The sequence below is a fragment of the Oncorhynchus masou genome, chromosome 15, assembly GCF_036934945.1.
Source record: "Oncorhynchus masou masou isolate Uvic2021 chromosome 15, UVic_Omas_1.1, whole genome shotgun sequence".
NCBI classification, from domain to species: Eukaryota; Metazoa; Chordata; class Actinopteri; order Salmoniformes; family Salmonidae; genus Oncorhynchus; species Oncorhynchus masou.
The window spans coordinates 75,004,051-75,019,151 of record NC_088226.1 but is presented as its reverse complement, the minus strand read 5'-3'; the positions used below and the strand labels follow the sequence as shown (position 1 = coordinate 75,019,151).

General features: G+C 45.0%; 1 protein-coding gene across 8 annotated transcripts in view; it reads left to right on the top strand.

The window, feature by feature from the left end:
- The window catches only part of dapk2b (death-associated protein kinase 2b), a 77,357-nt gene that overhangs the window by 36,463 nt on the left and 25,793 nt on the right, over positions 1-15,101 (top strand). For all 8 annotated transcript variants that reach the window (XR_010458056.1, XR_010458055.1, XR_010458059.1 and 5 more), the window contains exon 4: positions 2,432-2,570. Coding sequence is in view for 2 of the 8 variants with exons in the window: in XM_064990240.1 (XP_064846312.1) it covers positions 2,432-2,570 (139 nt within the window). In the remaining 6 variants the exon portion in view is untranslated. The remainder of the gene's footprint in view (positions 1-2,431; positions 2,571-15,101) is intronic.

Genomic DNA, 15,101 nt, shown 5'->3' with positions numbered 1-15,101 from the left:
AAGGCATGGTGTGACAGACAGCCTGTCATTTAAGTGTTATAGAAGGCATGGTGTGACAGACAGCCTGTCAGTAAGTGTTATAGAAGGGCATGGTGTGACAGACAGCTTGTCAGTAAGTGTTATAGAAGGGCATGGTGTGACAGACAGCCTGTCATTTAAGTGTTATAGAAGGCATGGTGTGACAGACAGCCTGTCAGTAAGTGTTATAGAAGGCATGGTGTGACAGACAGCTTGTCAGTAAGTGTTATAGAAGGCATGGTGTGACAGACAACCTGTCAGTAAGTGTTATAGAAGGCATGGTGTGACAGACAGCCTGTCAGTAAGTGTTATAGAAGGCATGGTGTGACAGACAGCTTGTCAGTAAGTGTTATAGAAGGCATGGTGTGACAGACAGCTTGTCAGTAAGTGTTATAGAAGGCATGGTGTGACAGACAGCTTGTCAGTAAGTGTTATAGAAGGCATGGTGTGACAGACAGCTTGTCAGTAAGTGTTATAGAAGGCATGGTGTGACAGACAACCTGTCAGTAAGTGTTATAGAAGGCATGGTGTGACAGACAGCCTGTCAGTAAGTGTTATAGAAGGCATGGTGTGACAGACAGCTTGTCAGTAAGTGTTATAGAAGGCATGGTGTGACAGACAGCTTGTCAGTAAGTGTTATAGAAGGCATGGTGTGACAGACAGCTTGTCAGTAAGTGTTATAGAAGGCATGGTGTGACAGACAGCTTGTCAGTAAGTGTTATAGAAGGCATGGTGTGACAGACAGCTTGTCAGTAAGTGTTATAGAAGGCATGGTGTGACAGACAGCTTGTCAGTAAGTGTTATAGAAGGCATGGTGTGACAGACAGCTTGTCAGTAAGTGTTATAGAAGGCATGGTGTGACAGACAGCTTGTCAGTAAGTGTTATAGAAGGCATGGTGTGACAGACAGCTTGTCAGTAAGTGTTATAGAAGGCATGGTGCGACAGACAGCCTGTCAGTAAGTGTTATAGAAGGCATGGTGCGACAGACAGCCTGTCAGTAAGTGTTATAGAAGGCATGGTGTGACAGACAGCTTGTCAGTAAGTGTTATAGAAGGCATGGTGTGACAGACAACCTGTCAGTAAGCGTTATAGAAGGCATGGTGTGACAGACAGCTTGTCAGTAAGTGTTATAGAAGGCATGGTGTGACAGACAGCTTGTCAGTAAGTGTTATAGAAGGCATGGTGTGACAGACAGCTTGTCAGTAAGTGTTATAGAAGGCATGGTGTGACAGACAGCTTGTCAGTAAGTGTTATAGAAGGCATGGTGCGACAGACAGCTTGTCAGTAAGTGTTATAGAAGGCATGGTGCGACAGACAGCCTGTCAGTAAGTGTTATAGAAGGGCATGGTGCGACAGACAGCCTGTCAGTAAGTGTTATCGAAGGCATGGTGTGACAGACAGCTTGTCAGTAAGTGTTATAGAAGGCATGGTGCGACAGACAGCCTGTCAGTAAGCGTTATAGAAGGCATGGTGCGACAGACAGCCTGTCAGTAAGTGTTATAGAAGGGCATGGTGCGACAGACAGCCTGTCAGTAAGTGTTATAGAAGGCATGGTGTGACAGACAGCTTGTCAGTAAGTGTTATAGAAGGCATGGTGTGACAGACAACCTGTCAGTAAGCGTTATAGAAGGCATGGTGCGACAGACAGCCTGTCAGTAAGTGTTATAGAAGGGCATGGTGCGACAGACAGCCTGTCAGTAAGTGTTATAGAAGGCATGGTGTGACAGACAGCTTGTCAGTAAGTGTTATAGAAGGCATGGTGTGACAGACAACCTGTCAGTAAGTGTTATAGAAGGGCATGGTGCGACAGACAGCCTGTCAGTAAGTGTTATAGAAGGCATGGTGCGACAGACAGCCTGTCAGTAAGTGTTATAGAAGGCATGGTGCGACAGACAGCCTGTCAGTAAGTGTTATAGAAGGGCATGGTGCGACAGACAGCCTGTCAGTAAGTGTTATAGAAGGCATGGTGTGACAGACAGCCTGTCAGTAAGTGTTATAGAAGGCATGGTGCGACAGACAGCTTGTCAGTAAGCGTTATAGAAGGCATGGTGCGACAGACAGCCTGTCAGTAAGTGTTATAGAAGGCATGGTGCGACAGACAGCCTGTCAGTAAGTGTTATAGAAGGGCATGGTGCGACAGACAGCCTGTCAGTAAGTGTTATAGAAGGCATGGTGTGACAGACAGCCTGTCAGTAAGTGTTATAGAAGGCATGGTGCGACAGACAGCTTGTCAGTAAGCGTTATAGAAGGCATGGTGCGACAGACAGCCTGTCAGTAAGTGTTATAGAAGGCATGGTGCGACAGACAGCCTGTCAGTTAGACAGCCTCACACTGAAAGACACTGAATTCCACAGATCATCTGCCTAATATCCTCCTGCACAGGAGCCCTAAAAGTGTGTGTTTGTGTTGCAGGGTGTCTGGAGGAGAGCTGTTTGACTTCCTGGCTCAGAAGGAGTCTCTGAGCGAAGAGGAGGCTACCCAGTTCATCAAACAGATCCTGAACGGAGTCCAGTTCCTCCATGGCAAGAGGATAGCACACTTTGACCTCAAGGTACTTTACATGCTCATGCCGTTTCAGCAATGTGGAACCTGTGTGGTGGAGCTGTTGGTTAGAAATACTTCCTCCAAGGATTGTTGTGAGCTGTCATCAATGTAGCGTGTCACTAAGTTAGGGCTGTGACCTTATTACTAGCACCCAGGCAGTCAGGAGTCATGTCTGGAGTCAGTGGTGAACATTGAGTCATGTCTGGAGTCAGTGGTGAACGTTGAGTCATGTCTGCAGTCAGTGGTGAATGTTGAGTCATGTCTGGAGTCAGTGGTGAATGTTGAGTCATGTCCGCAGTCAGTGGTGAACGTTGAGTCATGTCCGCAGTCAGTGGTGAACGTTGAGTCATGTCTGGAGTCATGTCTGCAGTCAGTGGTGAACGTTGAGTCATATCTGCAGTCAGTGGTGAACGTTGAGTCATGTCTGGAGTCAGTGGTGAACGTTGAGTCATGTCTGGAGTCATGTCTGCAGTCAGTGGTGAATGTTGAGTCATGTCTGCAGTCAGTGGTGAACGTTGAGTCATGTCTGGAGTCAGTGGTGAACGTTGAGTCATGTCCGCAGTCAGTGGTGAACGTTGAGTCATTTATGGAGTCAGTGGTGAACGTTGAGTCATGTCCGCAGTCAGTGGTGAACGTTGAGTCATGTCTGGAGTCATGTCTGCAGTCAGTGGTGAACGTTGAGTCATGTCTGCAGTCAGTGGTGAATGTTGAGTCATGTCTGCAGTCAGTGGTGAATGTTGAGTCATGTCTGCAGTCAGTGGTGAATGTTGAGTCATGTCTGCAGCCAGTGTTGAACGTTGAGTCATGTCTGGAGTCAGTGGTGAACGTTGAGTCATGTCTGGAGTCATGTCTGCAGTCAGTGGTGAATGTTGAGTCATGTCTGCAGTCAGTGGTGAACGTTGAGTCATGTCCGCAGTCAGTGGTGAACGTTGAGTCATGTCTGGAGTCATGTCCGCAGTCAGTGGTGAATGTTGAGTCATGTCTGCTGTCAGTGGTGAATGTTGAGTCATGTCCGCAGTCAGTGGTGAACGTTGAGTCATGTCCGCAGTCAGTGGTGAACGTTGAGTCATGTCTGTAGTCATGTCTGCAGTCAGTGGTGAATGTTGAGTCATGTCTGCAGTCAGTGGTGAACGTTGAGTCATGTCCGCAGTCAGTGGTGAACGTTGAGTCATGTCTGCAGTCAGTGGTGAATGTTGAGTCATGTCCGCAGTCAGTGGTGAACATTGAGTCATGTCTGCAGTCAGTGGTGAACGTTGAGTCATGTCTGCAGTCAGTGGTGAACGTTGAGTCATGTCTGCAGTCAGTGGTGAACGTTGAGTCATGTCTGCAGTCAGTGGTGAATGTTGAGTCATGTCTGGAGTCATGTCTGCAGTCAGTGGTGAATGTTGAGTCATGTCTGCAGTCAGTGGTGAATGTTGAGTCATGTCTGTAGTCATGTCCGCAGTCAGTGGTGAACGTTGAGTCATGTCTGCAGTCAGTGGTGAACGTTGAGTCATGTCTGCAGTCAGTGGTGAACATTGAGTCATGTCTGCAGTCAGTGGTGAACGTTGAGTCATGTCTGCAGTCAGTGGTGAACGTTGAGTCATGTCTGAAGTCATGTCTGCAGTCAGTGGTGAACGTTGAGTCATGTCTGGAGTCAGTGGTGAACGTTGAGTCATGTCCGCAGTCAGTGGTGAACGTTGAGTCATGTCTGGAGTCATGTCTGCAGTCAGTGGTGAATGTTGAGTCATGTCTGCAGTCAGTGGTGAATGTTGAGTCATGTCTGGAGTCAGACATGTTTCAGCATGACAATGCTCATGTGTACAAAGCAAGGTCCATACAGAAATGGTTTGTCAAAATTGGTGTGGAAGAACTTGACTAGCCTGTACAGAGCCCTGACCTCAACCTCATCGAACACCAGGCCTAATGGTTTTCCAAATCTCTCAACAGTGCTATTTGTAGGGTTAATTTTAGGGACATTTTGTGATTTTTCATCCATTCCTGAACCTGTGACCAGAAACAAACTACACAGGTGCAATACCAGACTAAATGATCTAATGATTCTGTCTCTTTGCAGTAAAATCTGCAGATCTGAAGTGGTTGTATGCCCCATATACATATACATAAGAAGTTTGTATAATTATATACATTTTAAACATCTAGGTTTTGAATTAAGCGTGTTTTGCATATCAGTTCATAAACCGTGTGCCATGAAATCGGCACATTGAACATCTCTTCCCAACTATTTAGCAACCTGTATGGCACCGCGGTCAACATTTTGGTCCTCAAGCAAAACTGTTAAATTATGTTTAGCCAATTTTGGTCTTTAATAAAAGGGGAAAAACAAGCTTCTTCCCTTCTTCTACTTGCCGCCACCCTTTTCTCAGTAATGCTGCAATCAGTTGGTTGTCATTTTGTAAAGAGCAGACACTTCCAGAATATATCAGTTGGTTGTAATTTTTTAAAGAGCAGACACTTCCAGAATATATCAGTTGGTTGTAATTTTGCAGACACTTATTATATATCTCCACATGTCCTATTCATAATCTCATTTACAAAGATAATTCCTTCTTTTTTTTATTACATAAATAATATTATTTTGTTTAATCAATTAGTATATTTGAATTTGACTATATTATTTGTTGTAATATTGGTTCTGTCTGTTTCTGGAGGATGAAACTGGAATTGCAACCAGCTTTGTGTGTGTTGTTTTAGAAAGGGTGAGAGGTTGAATGAACTGAGAGGTTGAATGAACTGTCATGTCAACTGTTGAACTGAAATGTCATCTGGATAAATGGATGACCCATTCTTACCCATCTACTGGGAGAACCAGTTTGGGTTTAACTATTATTTATGTATGACGAATATGTTTACTGAGAGGTTTAATGCTTTTAATATTTATACACTATCACCCAAACTCATATTCAATATTTAAATATAAGCAGGTTTTATTTTGTCTGGCTAGCGATTCCAAATAAACTGAATTTGTTTTTTCTTATTTAAGACGTTGTTTCGGCAGTGCCATAAGTTAATACTGCAGGTATTTAAGACGTTGTTTCGGCAGTGCCATAAGTTAATACTGCAGGTATTTTAGACGTTGTTTCGGCAGTTCCATAAGTTAATACTGCAGGTATTTAAGACGTTGTTTCAGCAGTGCCATAAGTTAATACTGCAGGTATCTAAGACGTTGTTTCGGCAGTGCCATAAGTTAATACTGCAGGTATTTTAGACGTTGTTTCGGCAGTGCCATAAGTTAATACTGCAGGTATCTAAGACGTTGTTTCGGCAGTGCCATAACTTAATACTGCAGGTATTTTAGACGTTGTTTCGGCAGTGCCATAACTTAATACTGCAGGTATTTAAGACGTTGTTTCAGCAGTGCCATAACTTAATACTGCAGGTATTTTAGACGTTGTTTCGGCAGTGCCATAAGTTAATACTGCAGGTATTTAAGACGTTGTTTCGGCAGTGCCATAAGTTAATACTGCAGGTATTTAAGACGTTGTTTCGGCAGTGCCATAAGTTAATACTGCAGGTATTTTAGACGTTGTTTCGGCAGTGCCATAAGTTAATACTGCAGGTATTTTAGACGTTGTTTCGGCAGTGCCATAAGTTAATACTGCAGGTATTTAAGACGTTGTTTCGGCAGTGCCATAAGTTAATACTGCAGGTATTTTAGACGTTGTTTCAGCAGTGCCATAAGTTAATACTGCAGGTATTTAAGACGTTGTTTCGGCAGTGCCATAAGTTAATACTGCAGGTATTTTAGACGTTGTTTCAGCAGTGCCATAAGTTAATACTGCAGGTATTTAAGACGTTGTTTCGGCAGTGCCATAAGTTAATACTGCAGGTATTTTAGACGTTGTTTCGGCAGTGCCATAAGTTAATACTGCAGGTATTTTAGACGTTGTTTCGGCAGTGCCATAAGTTAATACTGCAGGTATTTCAGAGCTGGGTGCACCTCAGTCACGCTCAAGATTCTAAACGACGTCATAACCGCCACCGATAAGAGACAGTACTGTGCAGCCGTATTCATCAACCTGGCCAAGGCTTTCGACTCTGTCAATCACCACATTCTCATCAGCAGACTCAACAGCCTTGGTTTCTCAAATGACTGTTCAGTGTGTCAAATCAGAGGGCCTGTTGCCTGGACCTCTGGCAGTCTCAATGGAGGTGCCACAGCGTTCAATTCTCGGGCCGACTCTCTTTCCTGTATACATCAATGATGTTGCTCTTGCTGCTGGTGATTCTCTGATCCACCTCTACGCAGACGACACCATTCTGTATACTTCTGGCCCCTCCTTGGACATTGTGTTAACTCTTAAATACAAGTAAAACTAAATGCATGCTTTTCAATCGATCGCTGCCCGCACCTGCCTGCCCGTCCAGCATCACTACTCTGGATGGCTCTGACTTAGAATATGTGGACAACTATAAATACCTGGGTGTCTGGTTAGACTGTAAACTCTCCTTCCAGACTCACATTAAGCATCTCCAATCCAAAATTAAATCTAGAATCGGCTTCCTATATCGCAACAAAGCATCCTTCCAAACATACCCTCGGAAAACTGACCATCCTACCGATCCTCGACTTCGGTGATGTCATTTATAAAATAGCCTCCAACACTCTCCTCAACAAACTGGATGCAGTCTATCACAGTGCCATCCATTTTGTCACCAAAGCCCCATATACTACCCACCATTGCGACCTGTACGCTCTCGTTGGTTGGCCCTCGCTTCATACTCGTCGCCAAACCCACTGGCTACAGGTTATCTACAAGTCTCTGCTAGGTAAAGCCCCGCCTTATCTCAGCTCACTGGTCACCATATTAGCACCCACTCATAGCACGCGCACCAGCAGGTATATCTCACTGGTCATCCCCAAAGCCAATTCCTCCTTTGGTCGTCTTTCCTACCAGTTCACTGCTGCCCATGAATGGAACGAATTGCAAAATTCTCTGAAGCTGGAGACTCACATCTCCCTCACTAGCTTTAAGCACCAGCTGTCAGAGCAGTTTACAGATCACTGCACCTGTACAGCCCATCTACCTACCTACCTCATCCCCATACTGGTATTTATTTATCTTGCTCCTTTGCACCCCAGTATCTCTACCTGCACATTCATCTTCTGCCGATCTACCATTCCAGTGTTTAATTGCTATGTTGTAATTACTTCGCCACCATGGCCTATTTATTTCCTTAACTTACCTCATTTACACTCACTGTATATAGACTGTTTTCTTTTGTTCTACTGTATTATTGACTGTATGTTTTGTTTATTCCATGTGTAACTCTGTGTTGTTGTATGTGTCGAATTGCTACACTTTATCTTGGCCAGGTTGCAGTTGTAAATGAGAACTTGTTCTCAACTAGCCTACCTGGTTAAATAAAGGGAACTTGTTCTCAACTAGCCTACCTGGTTAAATAAAGGGAACTTGTTCCCAACTAGCCTACCTGGTTAAATAAAGGGAACTTGTTCTCAACTAGCCTACCTGGTTAAATAAAGGGAACTTGTTCTCAACTAGCCTACCTGGTTAAATAAAGGGAACTTGTTCTCAACTAGCCTACCTGGTTAAATAAAGGGAACTTGTTCTCAACTAGCCTACCTGGTTAAATAAAGGTGAAATAAAATAAAAATGTAAGACGTTGTTTTTAAATGTTGCCAAGGGGCGCCTCACGGCTTGTATGCATGGGGGACAGGAGATGATAAATGCGTCAATATTAATTAACGGTCAATTACCGAGAGACCAGCTGTCATTTGCATGACAATTACCGTGAGACCAGCTGTCATTTGCATGACGATTACCGAGAGACCGGCTGTCATTTGCATGACAATTACCGTGAGACCGGCTGTCATTTGCATGACAATTACCGAGAGACCAGCTGTCATTTGCATGACAATTACCGTGAGACCAGCTGTCATTTGCATGACAATTACCGAGAGACCGGCTGTCATTTGCATGACAATTACCGTGAGACCAGCTGTCATTTGCATGACAATTACCGAGAGACCGGCTGTCATTTGCATGACAATTACCGAGAGACCAGCTGTCATTTGCATGACAATTACCGAGAGACCAGCTGTCATTTGCATGACAATTACCGTGAGACCAGCTGTCATTTGCATGACAATTACCGTGAGACCAGCTGTCATTTGCATGACAATTACCGAGAGACCGGCTGTCATTTGCATGACAATTACCGTGAGACCAGCTGTCATTTGCATGACAATTACCGAGAGACCGGCTGTCATTTGCATGACAATTACCGAGAGACCAGCTGTCATTTGCATGATACCGTCTGACAAAATGTCATGACCGCCGCAGCCCTAGTCACTATTTCAATATGATTCATCCTCCCTGATCCGTAGGAGACAGACATTCTCCCTGTGCTCTCTGACCTGTAGCAGACACACATTCTCCCTGTGCTCTCTGACCTGTAGCAGACAGACATTCTCCCTGTGCTCTCTGACCTGTAGCAGACACACATTCTCCCTGTGCTCTCTGACCTGTAGCAGACACACATTCTCCCTGTGCTCTCTGACCTGTAGCAGACAGACATTCTCCCTGTGCTCTCTGACCTGTAGCAGACACACATTCTCCCTGTGCTCTCTGACCTGTAGCAGACAGACATTCTCCCTGTGCTCTCTGACCTGTAGCAGACAGACATTCTCCCTGTGCTCTCTGACCTGTAGCAGACAGACATTCTCCCTGTGCTCTCTGACCTGTAGCAGACACACATTCTCCCTGTGCTCTCTGACCTGTAGCAGACACACATTCTCCCTGTGCTCTCTGACCTGTAGCAGACACACATTCTCCCTGTGCTCTCTGACCTGTAGCAGACAGACATTCTCCCTGTGCTCTCTGACCCGTAGCAGACAGACATTCTCCCTGTGCTCTCTGACCTGTAGCAGACAGACATTCTCCCTGTGCTCTCTGACCTGTAGCAGACAGACATTCTCCCTGTGCTCTCTGACCTGTAGCAGACACACATTCTCCCTGTGCTCTCTGACCTGTAGCAGACACACATTCTCCCTGTGCTCTCTGACCTGTAGCAGACAGACATTCTCCCTGTGCTCTCTGACCTGTAGCAGACACACATTCTCCCTGTGCTCTCTGACCTGTAGCAGACACACATTCTCCCTGTGCTCTCTGACCTGTAGCAGACAGACATTCTCCCTGTGCTCTCTGACCTGTAGCAGACACACATTCTCCCTGTGCTCTCTGACCTGTAGCAGACAGACATTCTCCCTGTGCTCTCTGACAGTAGCAGACAGACATTCTCCCTGTGCTCTCTGACCTATAGCAGACAGAAATTCTCCCTGTGCTCTCTGACCTGTAGCAGACAGACATTCTCCCTGTGCTCTCTGACCTGTAGCAGACAGACATTCTCCCTGTGCTCTCTGACCTGTAGCAGACAGACATTCTCCCTGTGCTCTCTGACCTGTAGCTGACAGACATTCTCCCTGTGCTCTCTGACCTGTAGCAGACACACATTCTCCCTGTGCTCTCTGACCTGTAGCAGACAGACATTCTCCCTGTGCTCTCTGACCTGTAGCAGACAGACATTCTCCCTGTGCTCTCTGACCTGTAGCAGACAGACATTCTCCCTGTGCTCTCTGACCTGTAGCAGACAGACATTCTCCCTGTGCTCTCTGACCTGTAGCAGACACACATTCTCCCTGTGCTCTCTGACCTGTAGCAGACACACATTCTCCCTGTGCTCTCTGACCTGTAGCAGACAGACATTCTCCCTGTGCTCTCTGACCTGTAGCAGACAGACATCCTCAACAGACAGTATTTGTATTAATAACATGGCTAACTTAGCTAGCTAACATACATTTTGAGAAAACAAGTTATATCAAGTGGCTAGCTAGCTACCGTTACCAATGTTTGGTGGCCAATGAGACAGCACCAAATAACCATCTGAGCTAGCAAACAGTGTAACAAAAGTATAATTTCGAATTTCAAAAATACTCAAAAATACTCCTCCACACGCATTGGTTTAATTTATACAACATGCTTACACACACACACACACACACACACACACACACACACACACACACACACACACACACACACACACACACACACACACACACACACACACACACACACACACACACACACACACACACACACACACACACACTCCTGTGAATTTCAGGAATCACCGTAGCAACTACCCCAAGTGCACGATTATTTAGCTATTTAAATTTTTTTGCTACTTTTGATGAAAACTGTCTGTTTTGCCATAGCTCTCATTGGCTCTCATGCGTTTGAAACATAAGCCTGTCAGAGGTGTTGGACTCGACAACAGTTGATATCCAGTGGAGCGCTGCGATTGGTTGCCCAAGATTCTGGGGCAGGGCTTAGCGAAGGGTCAACTATAATCAGTCTTTCAACTCACTGTAGTAACATTAACATGATGCCTTCTAATTGCAGTCGCTGTACTCGCCTTACGGCGAGGATAGCTGTGCTACAAGCCCGGCTTCAGACGCAATCGTTAGGCAAGGGTAATTTCAGTGTAGGAAAGGATGAAACAGCGTCTGTGCCACCAGCAAGTACAGATAGTAGTATAAATCCCCTGGCACAGTCCCCGCAGCCGGACAACTTTCTCACGGTTTCTGGAAGGAAATGCTGTAGGAACGCTCAACCGGTGTCGCTCATTCAGCCGACAGAAACTTTCAACCGGTTTTCCCCATTAAGTAGCGAGTCGGAGTCAGAGGCCGAGCCTTCTCTGGTCTATACTCCTCCCGTTACGGGGTCTGAGACGCCGAAGCTTCCCACCATTAGCTCTGACAAATTGAAAACTCTAGTCATTGGCGACTCCATTACCCGCAGTATTAGACTTAAAACGAATCATCCAGCGATCATACATTGTTTACCGGGGGCAGGGCTACCGACGTTAAGGCTAATCTGAAGATGGTGCTGGCTAAAGCTAAAACTGGCGAGTGTAGAGAGTATAGAGATATTGTTATCCACGTCGGCACCAACGATGTTAGGATGAAACAGTCAGAGATCACCAAGCGCAACATAGCTTCTGCGTGTAAATCAGCTAGAAAGATGTGTCGGCATCGAGTAATTGTCTCTGGCCCCCTCCCAGTTAGGGGGAGTGATGAGCTCTACAGCAGAGTCTCACAACTCAATCGCTGGTTGAAAACTGTTTTCTGCCCCTCCGAAAAGTTAGAATTTGTAGATAATTGGCCCTCTTTTTGGGACTCACCCACAAACAGGACCAAGCCTGACCTGCTGAGGAGTGACGGACTCCATCCTAGCTGGAGGGGTGCTCTCATCTTATCTACCAACATAGACAGGGCTCTAACTCCTCTAGCTCCACAATGAAATAGGGTGCAGGCCAGGCAGCAGGCTGTTAGCCAGCCTGCCAGCATAGTGGAGTCTGCCACTAGCATAGTCAGTGTAGTCAGCTCAGCTATCACCATTGAGACCGTGTCTGTGCCTCGACCTAGGTTGCGCAAAACTAAACATGGCGGTGTTCGCCTTAGCAATCTCACTAGGATAAAGACCACCTCCATTCCTGTCATTATTGAAAGAGATCATGATACCTCACATCTCAAAATAGGGCTACTTAATGTTAGATCCCTTACTTCAAAGGCAATTATAGTCAATGAACTAATCACTGATCATAATCTTGATGTGATTGGCCTGACTGAAACATGGCTTAAGCCTGATGAATTTACTGTGTTAAATGAGGCCTCACCTCCTGGCTACACTAGTGACCATATCCCCGTGCATCCCGCAAAGGCGGAGGTGTTGCTAACATTTACGATAGCAAATTTCAATTTACAAAAAAAAAAAATGACGTTTTCGTCTTTTGAGCTTCTAGTCATGAAATCTATGCAGCCTACTCAATCACTTTTTATAGCTACTGTTTACAGGCCTCCTGGGTCATATACAGCGTTCCTCACTGAGTTCCCTGAATTCCTATCGGACCTTGTAGTCATAGCAGATAATATTCTAATCTTTGGTGACTTTAATATTCACATGGAAAAGTCCACAGACCCACTCCAAAAGGCTTTCGGAGCCATCATCGACTCAGTGGGTTTTGTCCAACATGTCTCTGGACCCACTCACTGTCACAGTCATACGCTGGACCTAGTTTTGTCCCATGGAATAAATGTTGTGGATCTTAATGTTTTTCCTCATAATCCAGGACTATCGGACCACCATTTTATTACGTTTGCAATTGCAACAAATAATCTGCTCAGACCCCAACCAAGGAACATCAAAAGTCGTGCTATAAATTCACAGACAACACAAAGATTCCTTGATGTCCTTCCAGATTCCCTCTGTCTACCCAATGACACCAGAGGACAAAAATCAGTTAACCACCTAACTGAGGAACTCAATTTAACCTTGCGCAATACCCTAGATGCAGTTGCACCCCTAAAAACTAAAAACATTTCTCATAAGAAACTAGCTCCCTGGTACACAGAAAATACCCGAGCTCTGAAGCAAGCTTCCAGAAAATTGGAACGGAAATGGCGCCACACCAAACTGGAAGTCTTCCGTCTAGCTTGGAAAGACAGTACCGTGCAGTACCGAAGAGCCCTTACTGCTGCTCGATCATCCTATTTTTCTAACTTAATTGAGGACAATAAGAACAATCCAAAATTCCTTTTTGATACGGTCGCAAAGCTAACTAAAAAGCAGCATTCCCCAAGAGAGGATGACTTTCACTTTAGCAGTGATAAATTCATGAACTTCTTTGAGGAAAAAATTATGATTATTAGAAAGCAAATTACAGACTCCTCCTTAAATCTGCGTATTCCTTCAAAGCTCAGTTGTCCTGAGTCTGCACAACTCTGCGTGGACCTAGGATCAAGAGAGACGCTCAAGTGTTTTAGTACTATATCTCTTGACACAATGATGAAAATAATCATGGCCTCTAAACCTTCAAGCTGCTTACTGGACCCTATTCCAACTAAACTACTGAAAGAGCTGCTTCCTGTGCTTGGCCCTCCTATGTTGAACATAATAAACGGCTCTCTATCCACCGGATGTGTACCAAACTCACTAAAAGTGGCAGTAATAAAGCCTCTCTTGAAAAAGCCAAACCTTGACCCAGAAAATATAAAAAACTATCGGCCTATATCGAATCTTCCATTCCTCTCAAAAATCTTAGAAAAGGCTGTTGCTCAGCAACTCACTGCCTTCCTGAAGACAAACAATGTATATGAAATGCTTCAGTCTGGTTTTAGACCCCATCATAGCACTGAGACGGCACTTGTGAAGGTGGTAAATGACATTTTAATGGCATCGGACCGAGGCTCTGCATCTGTCCTCGTGCTCCTAGACCTTAGTGCTGCTTTTGATACCATCGATCACCACATTCTTTTGGAGAGATTGGAAACCCAAATTGGTCTACACGGTCAAGTTCTGGCCTGGTTTAGATCTTATCTGTCGGAAAGATATCAGTTTGTCTCTGTGGATGGTTTGTCCTCTGACAAATCAACTGTAAATTTCGGTGTTCCTCAAGGTTCCGTTTTAGGACCGCTGTTGTTTTCACTATATATTTTACCTCTTGGGGATGTTATTCGAAAACATAATGTTAACTTTCACTGCTATGCGGATGATACACAGCTGTACATTTCAATGAAACATGGTGAAGCCCCAAAATTGCCCTCGCTAGAAGCATGTGTTTCAGACATAAGGAAGTGGATGGCAGCAAACTTTCTACTTTTAAACTCGGATAAAACAGAGATGCTTGTTCTAGGTCCCAAGAAACAAAGAGATCTTCTGTTGAATCTGACAATTAATCTTAATGGTTGTACAGTCATCTCAAATAAAACTGTGAAGGACCTCGGCGTTACTCTGGACCCTGATCTCTCTTTTGAAGAACATATCAAGACCATTTCAAGGACAGCTTTTTTCCATCTACGTAACATTGCAAAAATCAGAAACTTTCTGTCCAAAAATGATGCAGAAAAATTAATCCATGCTTTTGTCACTTCTAGGTTAGACTACTGCAATGCTCTACTTTCCGGCTACCCGGATAAAGCACTAAATAAACTTCAGTTAGTGCTAAATACGGCTGCTAGAATCCTGACTAGAACCAAAAAATTTGATCATATTACTCCAGTGCTAGCCTCCCTACACTGGCTTCCTGTCAAAGCAAGGGCTGATTTCAAGGTTTTACTGCTAACCTACAAAGCATTGCATGGGCTTGCTCCTACCTATCTCTCTGATTTGGTCCTGCCGTACATACCTACACGTACGCTACGGTCACAAGACGCAGGCCTCCTAATTGTCCCTAGAATTTCTAAGCAAACAGCTGGAGGCAGGGCTTTCTCCTATAGAGCTCCATTTTTATGGAACGGTCTGCCTACCCATGTCAGAGACGCAAACTCGGTCTCAACCTTTAAGTCTTTACTGAAGACTCATCTCTTCAGTGGGTCATATGATTGAGTGTAGTCTGGCCCAGGAGTGGGAAGGTGAACGGAAAGGCTCTGGAGCAACGAACCACCCTTGCTGTCTCTGCCTGGCCGGTTCCCCTCTTTCCACTGGGATTCTCTGCCTCTAACCCTATTACAGGG